General features: G+C 47.6%; 1 protein-coding gene across 3 annotated transcripts; it reads left to right on the top strand.

Annotated features, from left to right (window-relative positions):
• Positions 1 to 505: 505 nt before the first annotated feature.
• On the top strand, positions 506 to 23,928 carry LOC123167438 (uncharacterized). Of its 3 annotated transcripts, none has more exons than XR_006483929.1 (4): positions 507 to 936; positions 3,250 to 3,417; positions 3,603 to 4,953; positions 23,870 to 23,928. XR_006483929.1 is itself a non-coding variant. In XM_044585283.1 (3 exons), exons 1-3 carry the CDS (start codon positions 700 to 702, stop codon positions 3,275 to 3,277), a joined length of 414 nt encoding a protein of 137 aa, XP_044441218.1. In that variant the 5' UTR covers positions 506 to 699; the 3' UTR covers positions 3,278 to 3,414. The 3 variants fall into 3 exon arrangements, 1 of the variants encoding a protein (XP_044441218.1); XR_006483928.1 differs by having other exon boundaries at positions 508 to 936; positions 3,499 to 4,953; XM_044585283.1 differs by lacking the exons at positions 3,603 to 4,953; positions 23,870 to 23,928 and adding an exon at positions 1,104 to 1,252 and having other exon boundaries at positions 506 to 936; positions 3,250 to 3,414.
• Positions 23,929 to 25,149: the final 1,221 nt, after the last annotated feature.

Raw genomic sequence — 25,149 nt, 5'->3', positions numbered from 1 at the left:
AGCGATTAGCGAAGCGTCCGGCGGCGTTACTCACGCCTGATGCGACGCACGGCCGCTTGTTTCTCTTGTGAAACAAATCAATCAAAGATCTCAAGCCTTTCGCTCGGCTTCGTCCTCTCGTCGGTTCGTCTTCGAACGTGCGTCCTCTCGTCGGTCACAGTCGGCCTGCCTGTTTCTCGGCCGCCTCTGCGTGCGCCGCGCAGCAGTCCGTAGCCCGGCCATCCGGCATCGGTCAAGGCGGCAATACATTATACGTATGTGAGCCGTGAGCGCACCACAGTACGTACTGCCAATAACGTACAGGGTACGTATCCATCCATGTTCCTGATCCATCCCCTCAAACGCCAATCTTTCCCTACTAATAAAGCACTGATTGCTTCTGGTCGTCCGTCATTAGCCTTTTTGCTGAAAAGTCCCCTTGGTTTTGGGAATTCAACCCGCGGTTCTATTTTAAGTGACTAGCAGAGAAAACGTTTCGTTCTTACAAAAAGAACCCTGCATTTTGGTGTATTCCGGCCGCGATTCTCTTTCAGATGGCTCTGAGACACGCTGCAAAAAAGACCCGTGCAGAACGAGCAGCTGTGGCCTGTGGGCGGCGGAACGACGGCGGTGGCTGCTTGCACGGGCCAGATCCGTGCACGGCAGGGGCTGGGGAGGCTGATTCGGAGGCGGGCGGCGACGCCGGGGTCGCCAGTGACGATGAGGAAGGCTGGGGCGTGGCCTCCCGGGCGGATCCATGACATCTGCGGCTCCTGGGCGGAAAGAAGAATGGAGGTGAGGGAGAGAAGAAGGGAGAAAGGAGGGGAGGTGTGGCGTCCTAGGCAGGAGCTCGCCAGAGCGGGGCGACGGTGGACGGGCGCAGGAGATGGAGGGATTTGGAGCCGGCCGGTCGAGCGACACCAACCAGGCCACAGGTGGCGTAGACTTGACCATCAGGTAATTAATCGATTCATCTCCCCTCTTTTCCTACTTCCCCTCGATCTGGTCCTCAATCGCCATGTTCTCGAGCAACAGAAATCACTCATTCTTCATGTTCTTGAGTCGCAGAAACCATGGGTCAGCCAAGTTTTCTGATATATTGCTAATATGCTGTCAAATTGCAGGGGCCTATCAAATTTTGTAATATACAGATGCTATTATGCTGTCAAATTCCACCGGTCTACATATTCCATGTGCAAAGTAAAGAAATTCAGTTGTTGCAGCTTGCAAACAAGCAAAAACACGACCAGTCATCTGCAGAATTAATCTACATGTAAATAAGATTTCTCTTCCAACCATCTTTCAAAGATAAAATCGTACAGAAAATGAATCAGTTTTAACTAATACAAGTACACACCACATTCGGCTCGACAATTGTTCATCTCCCTCCCATTTTTTCTTTTATGTTTCCAGTTCAATCAAGTCAGGACATCACAGGTCTACAATGCCATTTTTCGTCACATTCATAGCAAGCTTGCATGTTCCTTCTATTCACAACAGTACCTAGCACATACACAAGTTTGTTGGCCGCCGGAGTTGCTGCACTCGTGGTCGTCGGAGTCTGCCACCATGATCATGCTCCACATGCATGTGGTCTTCGAGTCAGTGTGACGCCCATGTGGTTGTCCTCTAGCAGAGCCACGTTGACTGACCGTGGGAGCCGGAATCTTGGTGTGTGGCCGACGGCCGTGCCGCCTGTGGTTGTCTTGGTCTCGCTGGCTGTTAGGACACCTATTTCTGCTTCCTTCTGGATGAACAAGGGAGATGGACGTGTCAGTAGAATTTGATCTGATTGATTGATCGGTTTCTTTTGATGGCTTTTTGTGACATGTCTGTTATGTTTCAGAATCTTTTTGAAACTGAAATCTGAAAAGAGCATGAGTTTGACAGGATTTTATATATCCTTCAGTTGCTTACTGTAACATGTACCTTCTGGTAGATTGATGTAGGTAGAATCATACTGACTTCCTGTAATTTTGTCATCACAAAAATGTTCTATTTGTTTGGTTTGATGTATCGTGATGACCATCAGAAACCACCTATATATGCTATTCGTACTGTTAAATTCAGTTACCCCGAGGAAGTGTTATACGCCTGACACATGATTGAGAATTAACTTGCTTCAAGATCTGGTTCACCTCAAACCTCTTTTCCAAATATCAATGGGCTGCCGTTTTTTGGAATTTTTGATCAAAACTCCAGAAAAATGTATGATGTACCTTTTTTATTTTGGACTATCAGTATGCAAACTCCAAAATTGGAGTATTAGTATGTTATATTACAAGTACTGTCCTACCACACACACAAAAAAAGTAAGAAAGAGAGAGACTTATATGAAATAAGTCTGCTCGTGCTCCAGCCAAAGTACATCGTTCAGGTTGCCCAAGCAGTACTGATAGATTAAAAGAGATTTGGTTTCTTGTGAACTGAAGCTTCCTATTTTTAATGATTAGCAAGAACTCACGGATGTCCTTCGCCGCCACTCCTGAACGGCACATCATCCAGATTCAAGAGATCCCTACTGCTGCATCCACCCTACAATCAATCTAAAAACATTCTAACCCAGCATCTCGGTCTCCTGTGAACCAATTTTGTAAGCCAGATTGATGGCATGTGGATTGCATGTGTAAATGACGTCCTACATTTATTCTCCTTTTTTCGTAGTTGTGAAGATCAAATTTAGAAAATTCAATTGTCTGTGATTTCAATCGGCTCCAAGGCTTCTGTCTACTGTAACCCTGTTCCCTGTTGATTATAATTCTATTCACGTAAATACATGAAGTTTGTGGTTCATTTTGTTAACTGCTCTACAATAGATATTATTTCTTAAGGTTGGTGCTGACTGCTGACACCCAATAAGATTGCCCTGAAGCAGCCCTCTCTCTAGCACATTTGCTACCTTGCACCCATTGATTCATATAATAGATGACAAATTTGTGATAGGCTCATTATTCACATGAATGGATCTGGATCTTATGGAATTTCGGATGGAAAAGAGTTATTTATCAGTTTACTTTATCTGATATATTGGAAGTTTTTTGGTTTCTATTTATGGTGAAAAAATGGGTTCTTCACAATTTAGTTGATGGTACAGAGTTAGTTAAGCTGACATTCGAAATTCCTTTACTAGATTAGCCATATTGCATTTATCTTTCATAGAAGATGAATATTTACTATGTTTTTCATATCACAAGTTTAAGATATTCAGTTCAATCAGCTTCTGCTGGTACCTAAAAGTTTATCAAACTATTTTACTTTTCCCTTTTGCAGCACAATGTCCATCGTCGCAGAAGCATAGGTGGTAGACAGTGAGCTTTTTGGAGGAAGCGAGACGAAGATTTCTATTCACGAAAAAGATGGAGCCGCCATCAGCAAGCACTAACGAGCAGCTCAGTCTCAGATGACGCATCGACTAGCTGAGGCAGGTTTCTAATAGAGGTCAGAAACAGGTTATGGCCTTTTGAGCCGATATAGGGATCACTAGACGTGGTGTTCATGTTTGTGTTGGCTTACATGCAGAAATAAGGAGGATAGTAAGACTTTTCCCATGATTCTCTTGGAGGTCATGTCTCTATGCCATTCAAGGATTTTGATATCTAAATGTTATGACAATATATATATAGGGGAGATAGCCCTCCACGTCCTGGTGGCCACTATATGCTGCAGCGAAGGGCACATTTCAATTAGTGAGGAGGTAGATGCGGCGATCCTGGATGTGCCTTGACATTGTGATTTGTAGTTGTCAAGGACGTCATTACCCAAGCCATTCCTATGCTTCGGTGAGTGGTACTTCCCCCACACTAATTTGTTTGATGATTATTGAGTGCTATGACCTAATTAATGTGCAGATTTAGACACACGACCAAGGAATGAAAAACCTGCTCCTGAGATCTTCAAAATAGTACAATGTTAGGTATTGTAGAGTACAATTTGTTAAGCTATGTTTTGCATGGAAGCTAATCCATATTTGAGGTGTAATAGATACACATGCCTGAATCTGGATACACTCCAATGCTGATGGTATTACTTTCAGTCACTCACAAACAATAAGGTTCAGCATACAAGGCAGAGTCCACTGCTATTGGACTCGGGTGCCGGTATTCAATTTCTTATACATTTTATTTCTATAGGACTTCTGATTACTGGCTGCAAACTTTGTGCTCCCTCCGTAAAGAAATATAAGAGCGTTTAGAATTTCTTTACAGAGGGAGTACAAGGCAGTCTGAGCTACCACTTGGTGAAGATGGGATCCAATACGTTCAGTGATACCTTTTTTTTGTAGGGAATCACTGATATGATACAACTACTACCTCTGTCATATGATAAAAGACACTTTTGCATTTCAATTTAAACTGCAAAACCGTCTTATATTATGGCAGGGAGGGAGTATTTGTTATCAGATTTTTTTAGGGGAATGTTATCTGATTTTTTTAATACACCCATGGAGATGTCTCAATGCTCATTTATAAAGCTTCCATCTATGAATGAATTTCCGAATATTACCATCTGCAATGTGTATGTATGATAATAGTAGTACACTTGCGATGATGTTGTTCAAGTATTGTACAATAGTTCCATTCAAGTCATTTTTTCCCGTTGCATCGCACGGGCATTTGTGCTAGTTTCAGTAATTTATTTTATTCTTTACTTAGTATGTATGTATTCAATTATTCATCCAAGATTCATCCTTAAATTTCAGTGTACACGAAATTTTAAAATTTTAATGTATAATTTTCTAATTCAATCGTTCACAGTATGTACTCACTCATGCTAACTTTTTGTCGGTCTATAAATGTCTAGGGTTCCAATCATCCCATGTATAAATTTTTGCATTGAGAAGGATATCTTGGACAATGTTGATCTTGATTGTGCCCTTAATGACTTTGCATCAAGAAATGCCAGAAGAAACTTTTTCTGAAGCACTAAAGGATTATTGTTGTCGATGGAATCAGTCAAATTTGGTTCTTATTTGAGGTAATCATGTCATGTTAGTTTCATTTTGCTATCTTTTTAGTATTTCTGTCGTAAAATGGCATTGTCCAACAATTATTGTAGTCAAATCTTAAACTAAAGATGCATGGTTGAAAGTTTAATGAAGTTTATGTATCACACACGCGCATACATATATATGGTCTTAGCCTCTTAGGACATAGGGGCCCATGTCGTCGAGTTCGCCTAGGGCCTCCTGAAACACAGGGCCGGCCCTGTTGGAGACGACGACGGCGACCGGCGGCTCCAGGCAAGGCCGGCGACGGAGGCATTTCGGGGCCAGCTCAAGACGCAGGGCAGCGGCGGCGGAGACAGCTGACACTGTGGGCGACTTTGACGACGGCCGCAGAGGCCCTGCAGAAGCGATGACAAGCAAATATCGCGCGCTGGGACGCTGGAGAACTGGCACCTTTCATCAATGTTGTATTTAGCTAGCAGTAGAAATCCCCTTGTCGTTCCTGAAACTTTTGGTGATTCTGAACATCCTGCAACATCTTGTGTGGTGGCAGAAGTTGGAGCAAAAAGAGATGAAGGGGCCGCAACAGCGAAGATGAGGATGCGGCAGTTTGACAATGCGCCGGCGGCGAGGCGTACTAGCGAGGGGAGGGGAGACCGAGACGGCTCAGTAGCGGCCGCAGGAGCCAAGGCGGTTCTTGCGAAGGTGATAAGCAACGGTGGTTCTGGAGGAAAAGCGAGGCGTGCTCGGCGGCGACGGGCGGCTCTCTGCAGTAAAGCGAGGCGTGCTAGGGGACCGGCGACTTAGCGCAGGGCGGCCCGCAGGCGACTTGGAGGAGACAAGGCTGCGGCGGATTGTAGCGATGATGGCGACTCAGGGCCGTGGTGGTGACTCAATCCGAGACCGACCGGAGACGGCGGTTTAGGCGGCGATTCAAGGCCGGCCGGTTCGTGCCGACATCAAGGCCGTCCTGGAGTGGAGGGCCACGACGGCTCAAGTTCAGAGGCAGCGGCAGCGGCTCAGCGCAGCAGGTTTCAATCGAGGTGGCGGCGACTCGGCGCATGGCGGCTCAAGCAGAGGTGACGGTGGCTCAGCAACAAAGGCGGCATGGCCAGCGATGTGGAGGCCGGCTCGACGCGCGCAGTCAAGGCGCGAGGCCGGTTCAAGGCCGCGATGGATGAGGTGGCGAGGTGATGCGGAAGCGACGCGGCTTGACCGCGGCGGCTCAGCTTCGGCCGCGGGTGCAAGGCGAGTCAATTTGCGGCGATTCCTGTGGGGGCGGTTTTGATGGCAGCAACTGAGGCCGGTTTGTGGACACGACGGCAGAGGCGCTCCGGTGGCAAAACGCTGTAGTAGGAGCGCTCAAAAACCGGTTCAGAGCGATAGCTCAAAGGTGAGGCAGAATCCGGCTCGGAGTGCGACAGCAACAACTCGGGGACACGCTCCGGCCGCGAGGCGCAGAGGCAGCAATGCGACCATGGCGGTGGCGACTTGCTATAGCTGCAGATGCGGCCGATGGCTGTTGGCGATTTGGTCTGGCCGTGACAGCAACTGTGACGAGGCGGCGGTTGGCTTGAAGTCAGAAATCGGCGGGCCATGGTAGCGACTTGGCCGGTTCAGCGGGGCGGCAGCAGGCTACAGAGAGAGTGGCTCAGAAGCGCGGTAGCTCGAACCGGATGTGACCCGGAGGCAGGGTCGCGCACAGAGCGGCTCAACAGCCAGGGGAGGAGCAGCACGGCGCAGCGGAGCGAAACCAGTGAGCGGGCGGCTCAGTAGTAGACGCAACAACCGGTGGCGGATCATAATCGCACAGGGCGGTACGGGAGACCAGGCGCGAGCTCGCGTGGCAGGTTGACAAAACGGTGACCCGGGGTAAAGGACGCGGGAGTGTAACCCGGCAGGCGGAGGGTGCTCGAGACAGAGATGGGCGGGTCTACAGCTAGCTCAGAGCAAGGAGTCCGGATCGTGGTATACTGCTAGTAATTAGGAAAGTCTCAATTGATGGTGTTGGCTTTATCCCGTGAAGGAGCAGCTCAAAACTTAATTAATCCTCAAAAGACAAGCTTCCACCAGTGCATACTAATTCATCCCGGCAACTTCAAACTCGTATCTGCCAGCTTCAAAATCAACCATGATTGTGAACATAAACTGATGAACGTGCCGGCTCGGTCCAAGGCTATCTCACGCTGCCTTATCCGGCTGATAGCGCACAAACCGCCAAACCCTAATTTCCTTTGAACTCAAACTTGTACGGGTCTTCGCTCTGATTGTGTGCCTTCGAAAATACAAATCCTTCCTTGATAACTCTTCTTCATCCGAAAATTGCGAACTTTCTCGATCCTTCAGAGAGATCCCTCCAAGAACTCAACACCATCGTGCGTGGGCCCGACGGTTGGCGCCAACTGTCGTGGAATTGTCACGGCAGATATCCTAGTGTGAGGACTTAGTCGTGAGGCCAACGCATCTACGCGGTAGCTTGAAGGGGTTGATCGGAATCGAGAGACGCAATACGCAAGACAAAGATTAGTCAACTTCGGGCCCCGGGAAACATCACCCGGTAACAACCCTACATGTTGTTTGTGGCTAGGTCTCATTATCATTATGAGGGAGTCGCCGTAAACCGGCTCTCCCAGTTATGTCTAGCCTTAAGATTATTTTCTCCTCCCCCCTCTTGGGGTGCCCTGCCCCTCCTTATATAAGTTGAAGGGGCGGGTTACATGTAGAGTCCAACTTGGATTAAGACTTAAACTATTTTGACTTCTCTTCATGGGCTTCCTAACATCTCGGGCTTGTTAACCCTAGGCGACTCTGTCTGCCGGGTTATGATTGTCTGTCGGGTTATGACTGTCTGCCGGGTTATGATCTGACTTAACACCTGCCGGGTTATCATTTGACTTAACACCTGCCGGGTTATCATCTAACTTAACATCTGTCGGGTTATCATCTGACTTAACACCTGTCGGGTTATCATCTGACTTAACACCTGCCGGGTTATCATCTAACTTAACACCTGCCGGGTTATCAAGTCCCAGCCGGGTTATAACTCCAGTCGGGTCATACCGCGGGGGTATATCCCTGACAGGGAGGGAAGTTCCCCTGGCGAAATCGCTCCGCCGGAGGGCAACAGTGCTCCTGCCCAAGTTCCGCCTTGAGACGGCGGCGCTTCGTCCCAAAAGTCCTCTTCTTTTTTTTCTAGGTCAAAATGATTTATATACCAGAAGAGGGGCACCCGAGGTGGGCCGAGGAGGGCACAACCCACCAGGGCGTGCCTGGGCTCCCTAGCGCTCCCAGGTGGGTTGTACCCACCTGGTGGGCCCCCTCTGGTAGTTATTTGCTTCAATAATTCTTATATATTCCATAAAAATTCTCTGTGAAGTTTCAGCTCATTTGGAGTTGTGCAGAATAGGTGGCCTGACGTAGCTTTTTTAGGTCCAGAATTCCAGATGCCGGTACTCTCCCTCTTTGTGTGAACCTTGCATATTATGAGAGAAAATGCATTATAATTACTCCAAAAAGCATTATTATGCATAAAAACATCATAAACAACAGTAGTAAAACATGATGCAAAATGGACGTATCACAAGCCCATCTCGTGGTGTAGACGGTGGCGCTCAAGTAGCACCTCGCTGGTCGTGGCGAGTACGCCGAGGTGGTGCGGCGTAGTAGCTATGAGCATTGCCCGAGTAGACGTGGATGTTCTCTCCATGCCCCTCTTCAAGGTGGCGTTGGCCCTGCTGTTCGGGGAAGAGTCGATGTCGACTGATAACCAACAAGTATAGGGGATCGCAACAGTTTTCGAGGGTAGAGTATTCAACCTAAATGTATAGATTCGACACAAGGGGAGCCAAAGAATATTTGTAAGTATTAGCAGCTGAGTTGTCAATTTAACCACACCTGGAGATTAAATATCTGCAGCAAAGTGATCAGTAGCATAGTAATATGATAGTTTTGATAGCAGTGATAATAGTAGCAGTAACGGTAAAAGTGATATCAATGATTTTGTAGAAGGTATAACAGTAGCAACAACAGTAGTAACTTAGCAAGAACAATATGTGGAAAATTCGTAGGCATTGGATCGGTGAATTCGTTGGATGATATTCATCATATAACAGTCATAACCTAAGGCGATATAAAACTAGCTCCAGTTCATAAATATAAGGTAGGCATGTATTCCGTAAATAGTCATATGTGCTTATGGAAAGAACTTGCATGGCATCTTTTGTCCTACCCTCTCGTGGCAGCGGGGTCCATATGGAAACTAAGGGATGTTAAGACCTCCTTTTAATAAAGAACCGGAAAAAAGCATTAACACATAGTGAATATATGAACTCCTTGAACTACGGTGATCACTGGAAAGTATCCCAATTACAGTCACACGGGGGGTTTACGGATCATAACACGTAATAGGTGAATATGACTTGCAAGATCGTATCTAGAACATAGATATAATGGTGAAGCATAAACGGTTCATAGTTGAAATCATGGCACTAGGGCCCAAAGTGACAAGCATTAGGCATGGCAAAGTCATAACAACATCAATCTCAAAAAATAATAGATAATAGGGATCAAGCCCTAACAAAACTAACTCGATTACATGATGGATCTCATTCAACTCCTCACCGACCAGCGAGCCTACGAAGGAATTACTCACTCTCGGTGGGGAGCATCATGGAATTGGTGATGGAGGAGGATTGCTGATGACGAAGACCGAAATCCCCCTCTCAGGAGCCCCAAACGGGCTCCAGATCTGGCCTCCCGATGAAGAACAGGAGGTGGCGGCGGCTCCGTATCGTGAAACCCGATGAATCTTTCTCCCTGATTTTTTCTCCAAAAATAGGATTTTATAGCGTCAGTATCAGGGTCTGCAGGGCCACCAGGTGGGCACAACCCACCTGGGCACGCCTGGAGGGGGGCTCCCTGGTGGGTTGTGCTCACCCAAGGGGGCCCTCCGGTGGTTCTTGGCTCTAGTATTTTTTATATATTCTGAAATAATTCTCCAAAAAGTTTCGTTCCATTCCGAGAACTTTTATTTTTGCACAAAACAACACCATGGTAGTTCTGCTGAAAATAGCGTCAGTTCGTGTTAGTTTCATTCAAATTATGCAAATTAGAGTCCAAAACAAGATCAAAAGTGTTAGGAAAATTAGATACGACGGAGACGTATCAACTCCCCAAGCTTAAACCCTTGCTTGTCCTCAAGCAATTCAGTTGACAAACTGAAAGTGAAAAGCAAAAACTTTTATGAACTCTTTTGTTCTTATTTACATAAATAAGCTTAAGTAGCACCCATGTTTTCAGCAAAGACTATGACTAACCATGTCAACAATAACTCTTAAAGTTATATTAACTCATATAAATGGCATAAGCAACTAGCGAATAATAATAAAATATCTCAAATGACAACACTTTGTCAAAACAACCATGATGATATGACAACAGTGGTATCTCGCTAGGCCTTTCTGAGACCACAAAACATAAATGCAGAGCACCTCCAAAGTTCAAGCAGCGACTAAACATTGTAATTCATGGTAGAAAAGATCCAGTCATGATGCATCCAACATTAACTATGCACAATGCATGAGGATGACAATAGTGCTCTCAGATCTGGCGCTTATTTGAGAAAGTGATGACTCAACATAAAAGTAAATAGATAGTCCCTTCGCAGAGGGAAGCATGGATTTGCAGCGGTGCTAGAGCTCAGATTTTTAAAACAGAGATAAATGAAATTTTGGGAAATGCACCCTTCCTGTTTACTTCACGACCAAAAGTTATCAATATCTTCCATGCTAAACACATTAGTGGCGGTTCCCAAGCGATAGAAATTAAAGGTTTACTCCCCCTTCCACCAACAAACACACTCCACGACTAGCCGAATCCACGGGTACCGTCCATACCAACATCAGTCCTGGGGGAGTTTTGTTTAATTATTTGCAATTCTTTATTTCGGGACTGGGAATCCCTATTACCGCCCTTCTCCTGCAAGGACGAGTGAATAAACGCTCATCATGAGAATAACCCGCTTAGCATGGAAGATACCGACTACCCCATGTCGCTCTATGAACAATCCAGACACACAAATACGTATGTTTATTTGAAGTTTTTAGAGGTGGCAGATGCAAATTTACTTGGAACGGCAGCGTAATACCGCATATAAGTAGATATGAGGGACTCATCTGGGATAACTTGGGTTTTAGGATTTTGACGCACAAGCAGTATTCCCGTTTAGTACAGGTGGAGGCTAGCAAATAGATTGGGAAGCGGCTAGCTAGACAGCGAAAACTGTCATGAACATGCATTATGCATAATTAAATTGAACACTAGCATGAGTAGGATATGGACACCATAACATAAATATAGTAGAGGCTATGTCGGTTATGATTCAACTACATGCATAAACATGTGCCAAGTCAAGCCACTTGAAACATTCAGAGGAGGATACCATATCATCATACTACATCACAATCATTTTAATGCATGTTAACATCCAAAATAAATCATTATCCACTCCTAGCTACTTAGGCATGGCATGAGAAACTATAATATCTAATTGTCATTGCAAACATGTTTGATCATAATATGCTGAATCATGGATACCAGGTTAAACATATTTACAAAAACAGAACAAGTTGAGTTTATACCCGTTTATCTCTGCCACAACCAGTTCATCAAATATCGTTATTATTGCATTTCACTTGCACGACCGAATGATATGGAAATAATAATAGTGCAAGATTGTCATGGACTAAGCTGGAATCTGTAAACATATTATTCAGAAGGAGAAGACAAGGTAATATGGGCTCTTTGTTAGATCAACAATAATGCATAGGAGAGCCACTCAACATTTTCATCGTGGTCTTCTCCTTGGTATGACTAAATAAAAAAAAATTCAGAGAAACACACTGAAATATTTGTGGAGTATTTAGTTTTCTTGAAGAAAGCAATTTAAAGAAAAGAGAAAAACAAAACCGAGAAAAACTATTTACACGGGAGAGCTCCCAACAAGCAAAAGAAGAACAAGGAAATTTTTTTGGGTTTTATTTTTGAGACTACAACTAACTAAACTTAGAAAGAAAAACCGAAAAGAAGCAAGAAACATTTTTTTGTGATTTTCTCAAAGTTTTTCAAACACACAAGAAGAAAGAGAGAAAATAAATCTAGCATGAATAATACAATGAAAAAGTGTGAACACCGACAATTAGAATGAAATGTGAACATGAATGTAATGTCGGTGGAAATACGTACTCCCCCAAGCTTAGGCTTTTGGCCTAGCTTGGTAATCACCATCCGCGACCTAGATAATAGTCAGAGTGGTAGCTCACGGGGGCTCTTGGTGCAGCCTCCTCAGCCCGCCGAGGAGCTGCGACCTCTGTGTTGTGTGCGTGAGTCGCGCTCTCAAGAACATAATACCTTCCTTTGATGTGATAATCAAAGAGAGTAGGCGCAGGCAAAGCAATATGCACAATGTCTTTTTTTATTAAACCTCAAGTTATAAGTATAATCAGTGATTTTTCCCTTAAAGAACTTATGGCATTTCATGGCCTCAAAGTCTAAGTACTGAGTAGGTACGATGGGGTCATTGTCGGTGTTAAAACCGGCCGATCTCGGGTAGGGGGTCCCGAACTGTGCATCTGAGGATCGAAGGTAACAAGAGGCAGGGGACACGATGTTTACCCATGTTCGGGCCCTCTTGATGGAGGTGATACCCTACTTCCTACTTGATTTACTTTGATGAGTATAGGGGTTACAAGAGTTGATCTACCTCGAGATCGTAATGGCTAAACCCTAGATGTTTAGCCTGTATGATTGTGATTGCCTATACGGACTAAACCCTTCGGTTTATATGGACACCGGAGAGGCCTAGGGTTATACAGGGTCGGTTTACAGAGAAAGGAATCTTCATATCCGGACGCCAAGCTTTCTATCCACGCAAAGGAGAGTCCCATCCGGACACGGGGGGGGGGGAGCCTTCCATCTTGTATATTTACGGCCCACCAGTCTGGCCCATGTCACATAGCCCGGACGCCCGGGGACCCCCTAATACAGGACTTCCTCAGTAGCCCCTGAACCAGGCTTCAATGAGATGTGTCCGACACGCAGATTGTCTTCGACATTGCAAGGCGGGTTCCTCCTCCGAATACTCCAAAGTAGTTGATCAAAAGAACTATATCCGGCTCTGTAAAATAGTTACAACCTTGAACCACAAGGGCAAAATACTTGAACAAAAATAAGTCATGTCTTCTGACAGCTCTTTTGGCAAGGCGTTGTGTTCCAGCCTTATTATTATTTTGAACCGTTTTTCAGCCTCCCGCTTCGCGTTTCGAGGCGCGGGTTTCATCGATACGTCTTGTCAAAGCAGAGATCGTGTCCCCTTATTACGGGATTCTCATCAATACGGGTTTGGGTAATCCAACTGTGCTGTTTGCACGACCCCTGGGGAATAGGCGAGTTTTAAGGCTCATGGGGGGACGCTCGATATTCACTGCCTTTATAAGAAGATTGGGATCCACCTTTTTACCCCATGCCTTCTTCCTCCTCAACCCATCTATCCTCGAGCTCTAGCGCCCTAGCTTCAACCCCTTCCGCCCCCAGTTAACACTATTGCCATGTCCGGATCTGGAGCGCAGGGCAAGTGGATGGCCTCCTCCGTCACGGAGGAGAACATCAAGGAACTCCGGGAAGTGGGGTACCCAGCCAAGGAAATCGCCCATCGGCTCCCTACCAAGAAGCAGGTAATCCCCACCCTAGAGCCGAATGAGAGGGTAGTATTCACCCCCACATTCTTCGCGGGCTAGGGTTTCCACTCCACCCTTTCGTCTGCGGGCTCATGTTCTACTACGGGCTAGATTTCCACGATCTACCCCCGAATTCATTCCTCAACGTCTCAGCGTTCATCGTCGTGTGCGAGGCGTTTCTCCGCATTCCCCTCACTTCAGCCTTTGGCTCAAGGTCTTCAACGTGAAGCCAAAAGTGGTCGAGGGTCAACACGCGGAGTGTGGCGGCGCCATGGTGAGCAAGCTCCCTAACGTCACCTGGCCCAAGGGGACCTTCGTAGAAACCGTGAAGGGATGGCAACATGAGCGGTTCTACATCATGGAACCTCGTGACACCACATGGGCCGCCACTCCTGAATTCAAATCCGGTCCTCCAATGCGGCTTACATCATGGATCAAAAAGGGCCTGTACTGGGCGTCGTCCGACGAGGTGATGACGCTGCAGAAGCGGGTCCAAAGCATGATAGAGAAGAACACCAACCTCGCCAACGTGATCCAGGTGATGCTTTTTCGCCGGATTCTCCCCTGCCAATGCCGGACTCTCCATATGTGGGAGTTCGATCCGGCCACTCCTCGGACCTTGCAGCGGTTCTTCAGCACAACGCATGAAGATATATGGAAGTTGCTTTTCAAGGCCCAGAAGTCGTGGACGAAAACAACCGAAGACCTCGGCCTCGACCGCGCTCATCTGGCTACTCTAGTGAGTTTTTCAGATTTCCAAACATATCCTCAACTTGTAGATCCAAGGAGCATACTAAGCCTTCCCCTTATTCTTCAGGGCTGGACCAAGAAGGCGGAGCGGATCCGATGTCCGGCTCCACTCCCCGAAGTCCCAGCTATTCCTCTTCTGACGAAGATGCTGGTTCTGGCACCGTACCAGGCGTCGGAGAAGAAGGCCAAGAAGAAGGGCAAAGAGGCCAAAAGTGGCCTTCGCCGTAAAGATACTTCATACATAATGTCCGAAGATACCGAAGCTCCCTCCTCCCACGACGGAGACGAAGACGAGGAGGAAGAGGAGGAGAGCAATTCTCCCCTTAAGGGAGGAAAGAAGAAGAGGGGGGCTTCCGCGGACCTAGAGGTGGAGGCGTCCAAGAAGGGGAAACTCTCCCTTTCGGATGAATCGGAATCGGACGTCGAAGCCGTCCCCGAATGGAACCCCAGGCCGAAGCCCCCGGCTGAATCGTAAGTATTCAAAGATAACGCACATATCCGGCTTTTTATAAATTATAGGGTGATATATCATCTTGTTTTCCAGTCCGGCCCGTGATCTCCCCCAACAATCATTGTCTTCGGGGAATTCTTTATCGCCGGACATGATGGAGAGCGAGTCGCCTCCACTAGCCTCCCCGCCACGTGCCACGGATGACACCGAAGTGTTATCCCAAAGGACCTCTCCAGGCCAGGGAGAGGTGCGGAGGGCCGCTGAAACGGCGCCAGAGGGCAATGCCTTGGCGGCCGAAAACATGGGGGGCATGATCCCCATGGAGACTGATGGCGGGGGCCTTGACCAGTCCAGCCCCCAGCCGAATACTGCTCCGGAGTCCCACACGGCTTCGGACCCGAGCGAGCAACCCTCTTCGAAAGAGGGGGGGAGTGCCGACTCCACTGATGACCTCCATCAATCTGGAGGAGCCAGATACATTGAGGGAAACACTTCATCGTGCTTCCATCGTGGATGAACACCGTGCCCTGATGGGTACGGTGGTGGAAAAGGTTCAGTCCGCCAAAAGTGGACTGAACGAAGCGTTCACTAGCCTGCTAACAGGTTTTGAGGTATGTGATGTAATATCGATGCTCGCTTTTGCCTGTATAATCATACACCTATGTATAGATAGTAGCCCCTGAGACTCTGTTCGGTTTTTTTGAAGAAAGGGCCGGACAGAGGGTTGAATATTCCAGAGGTAACACACTTGTCTATTTTGGCGAACAAGCTTCGCTGCTAGCAGTTTCGGCCAGGAACGCGAAAGTTTCCGAACTCCAGCTGAAACTGAAGCTGGTTGATGATGAGATCGACCATATTAATAAGCTGTTCGATGAGGCCCAAGGTATGCTTTTTTTTAAAGACCCCTTACAAGCCTGAATTATAATGCAAACTCAGAGTTTTAAGCTCATGGACAACTATTAATAATTTTAGGCAACGCGACCGAGGTCGAGGCCCTCAAGAGTGCCCTTGCCGAAGCCAAGGAGGAGGCGAGGGTAAACAAAGCAGCCGCAGAGAAGGCGGCTGCAGATGTGGAGGCCGAAAAGGCCTCCCGCCTTAAGTATGAGGCGAGGGTGACCTAAGTAGAGCAAGTGCCCCAGGAGGCCGCCACCAAGTGTGAGTCCTTGGAGGAGAGTAACAAGGCCCAAGCGACCGATCTCACCAAGGCTCTTCAGGCTGCGAAGGAGGCGCGGTCTGAGTCCCGGGATGCTCGCAAGGAAATCGAGCAAGACGGATAGATAGCGGCTGGTAAGCCTTTTCTTTTACAGAGTATATTCGGCGGTCAAAGATATGCTTTGCTAAATCGACTGTGGAGTGCTCCAGATGCTGTCGCGGATCTCCCGAGGAGTGTTGCCGATGCTGCCCAATATTTCCGGGCCCAAGACGGGAACGCGACGGAGAAGCTATCCTGGTCGCAGTATTTGGCGCCGGAGCGACCAGCGCTACTGAACAATCAGATGATGCAGCTAGCGGAGCTGCATCGGATGTCCGGTGCGGCCATGAAGGACATTATAGTCCGGTTATGGCCCGCCGGACCCATTCCGAGCAACTACTTCGGCCTGGACAAGCGACTAGGCGACGCCTTGCCCCGAATAGAGGCGGTGAAGCGCTCGACATGCATTGAGGGTGCGTGGATGGCCTTTGCCCGTGTCAAAATCCACTGGACCAAGATGAAGGCTGCCAGTGTGACCGTTGAAGGTCCGCCCGGTGACAAGGCTCACCGTAAGCCGGAGCGCTACTTCGAATATGTCCTTGAGGGTGCCTGTTTGATAGAGGGCCAATGTTCAAAGCATATTATGTTCGAGTAACTGTGTCCGAGCAACTGTATCCGAGCTACCCAGACATTGTATTATAAACCGAGGCCTTCGAAATATATTTATGCCTGTTATCTTTGAATTACTTCTCCTCCTGTGCGGCCGTTTATATCTTTGAGAGTTTGCCAGTTGTCGGCTTCAGCCCCCGCGTAGGTAGTACGGGGGTGTCCGGGATAGCACATAATCACATTTGACCCAACGTCTTGGTATGTAAAGGAGGTGTTAGTGCGGCGAACGAGGCAATCGGACTATGTGGCTTTACCACTCTCACTTAGCCATAGGAGTTTGACAATGGGGTTGTAAAGGAGCCCCTGGTGCGCATTCGGCTATTGAACTTAGATGCCCTTAGACGCGTGACTGAACAAGGCCAGTCCTTCGTGTAATACGAAAGAAATCGCTAGAGATTTAATAAGTCACCGAATTGCTGACCAGCTCTCGCCGCATCACGACAGTCAATTTTTGGCCTTCTCTACTGAGGTGCTTGACCGGGCTAGCCGGAAACACAATCGCAGTAGTTCTCCCTTTACTACCTTAGCCAAAAAAACGGAACGTAAGGTGGCAAGCACAGGAGCCGGGCAACCCAACTATTGATCAAAGACGTGATTCGGAGCCGATGCATATAATGCAGTATTCGGGACGCCGAAGTGTGCTCTGAGAGTGTTCAGACTTTCTATGGTTGAAGATACATATGGCTTTAATAGAGCCCCTAGCGATTTAGGTCGTATCGAGGTGTATGTACCAATTTAGACGTGAAGTGGGGAAAACAGATTGCAAAAGAAACCAACACCGAACAGGGTTGGGCGAAAAACTATTTCCATTATAATCTGATTAGTACGTCGAGACGTATTTGTACAGAAGATGCGATAAGCATTACGGCTACTTTACATGCCGAAGACAAGGGAAAGCTATATATAGGTCCTAAAAGCAAAAGGACGATCTTGAAGATCCTCTGGACACCCTGTCGCACGTCTGCGCAGCTTTTCGCCTTGGTATATGATCCCTTGAGATGATCAACAATCAAGAATGCCCAAGGGGCCTAGAAGGAGGCCCACGTTACCACCGGAAATTGATGTGGGTTGTAGACAACCTGAAAAATAAAAACAAGAAGAACAAGGTGGAACAATGTGGAGGTCCGGATGGGGTCGAGTCGTACCGTAGACCATATGTTTAGCGTGCCTCCGTCCTTGCCCATGGTATCATATGTACGCGTGGTACATATGCCGCTATCAGGCTGGGGCATTGACAGAGGCTAAGTTGCTAATCTAGCTCTGAATTAGCCGGACTTTCATTCTGTAGGGTAGATCGGACTCGTTTAACTGTGTCCGGGGGCTTGACTGCCATTGTGGTATTCAGCCTAGAGAGGCCACCCTGCACCTCGGCTGCGAGGGCCGCGGTATGCTCCTCTGTACGGAGGGAGCGCTCCATGTTTCCATTGACTGTTATAACGCCACGTGGTCCAGGCATCTTGAGCTTAAGATAAGCATAGTGCGGGACTGCATTGAAACGGGCGAAAGCTATACGTCCGAGCAGTGCGTGATAGCCACTTCGGAACGGGACAATGTCAAAGATCAGGTCTTCGCTCCGGAAGTTATCCGGTGAGCCGAAGACGACCTCCAGCATTATGGGTTCGGTGCAACATGCCAGTACACCGGGTATTACCCCTTTGAAGGTGGTTTTGGTGGGCTTGATTCTTGATGGATCAATGCCCATTTTACGAACGGTGTCCTGATAGAGCAGCTTGAGACTGCTGCCGCCGTCCATAAGGACTCGCGTGAGGTGGAATCCATCAATAATTGGATCGAGGACCAATGCAACCGAACCCCCATGACGGATACTGGTCGGATGGTCTTTTCGATCAAAGGTGATCGGACAAGCTGACCACAGATTAAATTTCAGGGCGACTGGCTCTATGGCGTAGATGTCCCTTAACGCGTGTTTGCGTTCCCGCTTGGGGATATGAGTAATGTAGATCATGTTCACCATCTTGACCTCGGGGGGAAATTTCTTCTCTCCCCCCGTGTTCGGTGGGCGAGGCTCTTCATCGTCGTCCTCGCCGGGCGGCCCTTTCCCCTTGTGTTCAGCATTGAGCTTGTCGGCCTATTTGAAGACCCAACAAGTTCGGTTGGTATGATTGGCAAGTTTATCGGAGGTGCCATGAATCTAGCATGGCCGCTCGAGTATTCTGTCCAGACTGGATGGACCATCTCTGTTTCCTTTGAATGGCTTCTTCCGCTGACTGGGTTTAGAGCCGCTGAATCCGGCGTTTACCGCCGTGTCCTCGGTATCTTGGTTGTTGCTTCGACGCTTGTGCTTGTTGCGTCCTGGCTTGCCATTGCCATCCCTGGCTTCGGAAGTGCCGGGGTCGCTGGTGCTATTGCTTCTACGAGCCAGCCAGCTATCTTCTCCCGCGCAAAAGCGGGTCATGAGTGCGGTAAGGGCTGCCATGGACTCCGGCTTTTCCTGGCCGAGGTGTCGGGCGAGCCACTCATCTCAGACGCTGTGTTTAAAGGCCGCGAGGGCTTCGGCGTCCGGACAATCCACAATTTGGTTCTTTTTAATCAAGAACCTGGTCCAAAGTTTCCGGGCTGATTCTCCGGGCTGCTGGACTATGTGACTAAGGTCATCGGCGTCTGGAGGCCGAACATAGGTACCTTGGAAGTTGTCTCTAAAGGCGTCCTCCAAGTCTTCCCAGCTTCCAATAGAGTTTTCTGGGAGGTTGTTTAGCCAGTGCCGTGCTGGCCCCTTGAGTTTTAGGGGCAGGTACTTGATGGCATGGAGGTCGTCACCGCGGGCCATGTGAATGTGGAGAAGAAAGTCTTCGATCCATACCACGGGATCCGTCGTACCATCATATGATTCGATGTTCACGGGTTTAAATCCTTCGGGGAATTGGTGCTCCATAACCTCATCGGTGAAGCATAAGGGGTGTGCGGCGCCTCTGTATCGAGCGATGTCGCAAAGCAGTTCGGATGAAGGCCGAATGCGGTTCTCGGCTTGACTGAGGTTGTGCCTGTCATGCCAGGCCTGATGGCCGTCCTCTCGTGTCGGAGCACGCCCCCTTGACCCATAGATTGATCTTGTCTAACCGGCTCTACTGTCCAGGTCATTGCGTAGGTCATAGATATAGCCCGGGGGCGCTGCCTCCCTGCCTCGATGGCGGGGTGGCGTGGGCTGGTGTTCGGCGTGCGTAGCCGGTCTGTCCCGTCCACGTGGTGGTCGGGTTGGTCGGCCGTTTTGTGCTTTGGCGGTATTGGCTCAAGGGCCTCGTCGTCAAATTGAGGTAGTAGCTTACGCTTCGGGTAACTCTTGGTTCGGCGTTCGAGGACGTATTCCTCGGCTGCCAGGACATTAGTTCATCTGTCATTGAGTATATCCTGTTCAGCTTGAAGCTGCTGCTGCTTCTTTTTCAGGCTTCTAGCAGTGGCGATTAGCCTGCGCTTAAAGCGCTCTTGCTCGAGGGGCTCCTCCGGCATGATAAAGTCTTCGTCGCCGAGGCTCACATCCTCTTCGGAGATCGGTAGGTAGTTGCTATCCTCCGAGTCCTCATTCCCGATTGCATCATCGGGGTTAACTTGCCCGTCCTCCAAATCATCCTATTCGGATGTTGGCTCGATAGGGGCTTCAGGGTCTTCGGCGTTCTCCGGAGTGTTATTATCTTTTGTGCCGGTATTGCTGTCTTTTTCGAGACGCAATTTTGAGCGACGCCGCTGTCGTCGACGCTTTGGAGGTGCTTCAGCAGGCTTGTCCTCAACCGGATCCTTCTTGTCGCCGCCGTCATCTTCTTTGGGCGTATCCACCATGTATACGTCGTATCTGGAGGTGGCCGTTCAACGTCCGGTAAACGGGGGGTTTTGGCCTTGATTGTCTCCGGCATTGTCGTCCATACCGTCGATGTCTTTGGAGGCGTAGTCCAGCATGTCGGTTAGATCTTCGACAGTGGCTACGAAGTGGGTGGTGGGTGGGACATAAAATTCCCCGCTCTCAGATCCTAGTCCGGGCTGGGTGTAATTCGGAAGCGATTCCTCTGATATGGCGAGGGATCGCAATAAGTCCAGAGCCTCGTTTAGGAGCGAGGTTTGGACATAGAGGCGAGAGTCCGCTGGGCCGACCGGGGTGAGGGCCTCCTGGCCGCGCCCGCTTGTCACGGACCTTGAGAGTTCGGAGTTAGAGTCCGAGGGGGAGTCCGGCGCTTTGGCGATAAGGGGAGTTCGGTTCGTCTTTGGGTTTGCTGATGACGCCATCCCCTCCGGATCTCCGGTAGCGAGTTCCATGATTGCAGGGAGTCCCGCGGGCTCTAAATTCCCGTCTTCGGACCCGGTGGTCCGCTCTGGATCTAAGGTCAGAGCGGCGGTCGGGGCCGCGAATCCTCCGAAGGTCAAGTCTCCTCGGATATCGGCGACATAGTTTAGGTTCCCGAAACTGATCTGATGACCAGGGGCGTAGCTGTCAATCTGCTCGAGGTGGCCAATCGAGTTGGCACGCAGTGCGAAGCCGCCGAATACGAAGATTTTGCCGGGAAGGAAAGTCTCCTCCGAAGTAGCATCATTGTGGATGATCGAACGAGCCTTCGAACCTTTTGTCGACAACACAGAGGAACTCTCAATGAAAGCAGCAATGTCGGTGTCAAAACCGGCCGATCTCGGGTATGGGGTCCCGAACTGTGCGTCTGAGGATCGAAGGTAACAGGAGGCAGGGGACACGATGTTTACCCAGGTTCCGGCCCTCTTGATGGAGGTAATACCCTACTTCCTGCTTGATTGACTTTGATGAGTACAGGGGTTACAAGAGTTGATCTACCTCGAGATCATAATGGCTAAATCCTAGATGTCTAGCCTGTATGATTGTGATTGCCTCTACGGACTAAACCCTCAAGTTTATATAGACACCGGAGAGGCCTAGGGTTATACAGAGTCTGTTTACAGAGAAAGGAATCTTCATATCCGGGCGCCAAGCTTTCTATCCACGCAAAGGAGAGTCCCATCCGGACACGGGGGGAAGCCTTCCATCTTGTATATTTACGGCCCACCAGTCTGGCCCATGTCACATAGCCCGGACGCCCGGGGCCCCCCTAATCCAGGACTCCCTCAGTCATAAGGTAGAGGTGTAACACCAACCTCCTTAGCTAAACTAGAAGTATAAATCCCACCATAGAAATAACCACTACCAGCGTTGTGTTGCAATCTGCGTTCAACAATCGCCCCAAGATTATAACATTTAATTCCGGTAAGAGAAGTGTGTATGAGGCTCAAGTCAGGGGCACATAGTGTGATGCAATCCTGCTTGCCTACAATGCATTTTCCATTAAAGAGTGCAAAGTATTGAATTGATGGGAAACGAATACTTTTTATTCTACCCTGTGTCACTCCTCTATCCTCACCGTAACAAAGACTAGTCAAGAATGTCTCATATTCAGCTCTTGGTGGCTCGTCTAGCGAACCCCAAAATGGAATTTTACAAATACCACAAAACATTTCTAGAGGCATAGTAAATGGGCGGTGATTATATTATTCACATGAAGAGAGAGAGAGAGAGCAATGGTGATTTTTTTCTTGGCCCATTAGGCCCGTGTAGTTGCCGGCAGGATGCCCGGAACCCCTTCCGGTGACCCGATATGTACCCGGTACCCCCAGAACACTTCTGGTGTCCGAATATCATCGTCCTATATATGAATACCTGGAAGTTGCATAATCTCATAGTCAAAGGAATATGTATATGACATGAAGAAAGCAATAGCAATAAAACTGAACGATCAATATGCTAAGCTAACGGATGGGTCTGTTCATGAAATGACATCACATGTCTAAGGTTAGGAAACTTAACCATCTTTGATTAACGAGCTAGTCTAGTAGAGGCTTACTAGGGACACGGTGTTCTGTCTATGTACTCACACATGTATCAAGTTTCCAGTTAATACAATTCTAGCATGAATAATAAACATGTAACATCCCAAATTTTTAATTTGGAATGTTATACATTAGATCATCATGCATAACATATTTTATTGCATTTTGTTTTGCGATCCTAGAAATTCTACGCAACTCGAGGACCCACGGAGAGAGTCGGGGATTTCGTTATTTTCATATTTTGGGTTTTCTCAAATTTTGAAAATACGATCATTTGTTTTAATTATTTTTCTCTCCGAAAAATATTTCATATCAAAATATATGAGAGGGGATAAAATGACTTCTCCACAAATAATGAAATATTGGAGGAAAAATATTAAAAACAAATATTTGATTTTATTTGATTATTATTTGAATTAGGAAAAATACGCGGTTTTCAAAATTGCATTTAGGCCCCAAATAAATGTTCATCTTGTCTGGCTTATTTTTAGAGGACGGGGAAAATTTATTTCGGGATTTTTGGAGTCCGTTTAGTATTTCTTTTATTTGTTTTTCTGCGCGAATTATTTAACAAAAACGCGAACCAACCTTGGGCCGTATTCGGCCAGGACTCCGCCCGGCCAGGCCTTTATAAGGCGCGCCCCCGAGGCCCCGTCGTCCCAAGTCGCCCCCGCCGCCGCCGAAAACCCTAACCCTAGCCTGATCTGCCGCCGCCGCCGCCCGCCGTCCCACCGCCGACCCCGCCGGAGCCGCCCGTCGCCCTGCCGAGGTTATCCACCGCCCCGCCGCCGGCGGTTTTCCTCGAGAAAACCGTTCGGTTTTCCGTCCGGTTTTTCGTTCGGTTTTAAAAAAAAAACCTAGATCTGTTTTTTCTGGTTTAGTTTATTTAGCGAACACTCATTCGTTCGTTCGTTTTAACGAACGGTTTTCGTTTTTTTCGCAGACAGCGAACGTTCGTTCGTTAGCCTGTTCGTCCGTTTTCTTTTTCTCGGATTTTTCGTGATTATTTCTAATCGTTCTAGTATAACTTTTCGCTCGTTTATCGGAATCAGGCGATTCAAGCGCCTAGAGTTTCGTCTCGAAACCCTCTTTCCGTTTAACCAACTCAAACAAGTTTTTGCTACTGTAAAATTTGACTTAGGTCCAGATTAGTAACGAAGATTGTTTCTTTCGCCGTTTGACTTTCGTTGCTTCGTTTGATTTGATTCTTTTTGCAAACCGGAGTTCTTAAGTTGAACTTTCTGGTTAGATCTTTTATTTGAGTTTTACCTATGCATTAGATGAGTGCTTATTGTATGCTTGTTTGTTTGCGATAGAGTACCCGGAGTGCGCAGCGTGCTACTTCAATCTCTAGGTTTCACGGATCATCAGCAAGGCAAGTAACACTTTGATCATACCTCTTTTCATACCCAGTTTTATTGCATTAGATCAATCCTCAAACAATTGCATGATTAGGATCTAATTAAATTGTGGGTGTCGGGAAGTAGATGAGGTAGTACCTATTACCTGTTTTATTATCAACCTTTGGGAGTTACTTCTACGTTTGCTTAATGCTATGCTATGCTAGTAGACGTGGATTGGGTGAGTATCCATGACAGATGTGAGATTGTTAATTAATGGTTTATTTAAGGTGGCAACTTAAACACACATCTGGGTGGATTGAGGCACCTGGGTATTCCAGTGATTGCCTGTTTTTTTATGGACCGCCACCCAGGCTCAAAGGGATCATGAGATTATTCATGCTAGAAACTTCCGTGTGCAGCCACATGCTATTATGGGCTCTAGCATAGTTGATTAAGTCGTGTGAACTCTTACAGTGGTAGACTAGCAGATGTAGGGGAAAGTAGGTGTAACTGTCTACCCATCGTAAGGTGCTAACGCTTTTGAAAGACTGTGTCTCGGTCATCCGTTTCTCAAACACCATGTAGTGCGAGAAATCCAACGGAGGAGATCGAGTCTTGTGGGAAAAGTGCACAAACCTCTGCAGAGTGTACAATCTAATCATGGTTAGCCGTGTCCCCGGTTATGGACATCTTGAGTATCTAGTTCTTGGATTATCATGTGAATATCATCATCTTATACTTAACTAATTTTGTTGGGTTGTTAATGATTACTTTTAATTGGGATTGAGAGGGGGGTTTACCTTCTCAATATTTTTCAACCAACTTTGTAGTTAAATAAAAATATATTCCTTTGCAGTAGGGAAAAATTGGCTTTTCGCAAAACTGTAACCATAGAGCTTTCCACCAGCCAAATATGCATGTAGTGATAGCATTATTCTGTTCATTACTCTCTATGTGTTACTTTGCCAGCATATTCCATGTGCTGACCCATTTTCGGGCTGCAACGTATCATGTTGCAGACTTTTCAGACGACGAGTAAGAAGCCTTAGGTCGTGGTCTTATACTCAGTGTTGCCGTTGGAGTTGATGGACTCACTTTATCTTCCAAGCCTTCCACTGTTATCGTAATTAGATGGCGTTAAGCCATATTTATTGTAATAAGTTCTCTCTTGAGACTATTCGATGTAATAAGTGTGTGATTGCTACTCTGTTATAAATCCTTCAAGTACTGTGCGTGTCAGCATTACCGATCCA

This window comes from Triticum aestivum, chromosome 7D (genome assembly GCF_018294505.1).
Source record: "Triticum aestivum cultivar Chinese Spring chromosome 7D, IWGSC CS RefSeq v2.1, whole genome shotgun sequence".
NCBI classification, from domain to species: Eukaryota; Viridiplantae; Streptophyta; class Magnoliopsida; order Poales; family Poaceae; genus Triticum; species Triticum aestivum.
This window is presented reverse-complemented; position numbering and strand designations above follow the sequence as displayed.

Coding starts and splice junctions, on each gene's coding strand:
- LOC123167438 (XM_044585283.1), top strand. CDS start 700: ATGAGGAAGGCTGGGGCGTGGCCTCCCGGGCGGATCCATGACATCTGC. Junction 937..1,103: donor GGCGTAGACTTGACCATCAG/GTAATTAATCGA, acceptor GTCAAATTGCAG/GGGCCTATCAAATTTTGTAA. Junction 1,253..3,249: donor TCTGCAGAATTAATCTACAT/GTAAATAAGATT, acceptor TCCCTTTTGCAG/CACAATGTCCATCGTCGCAG.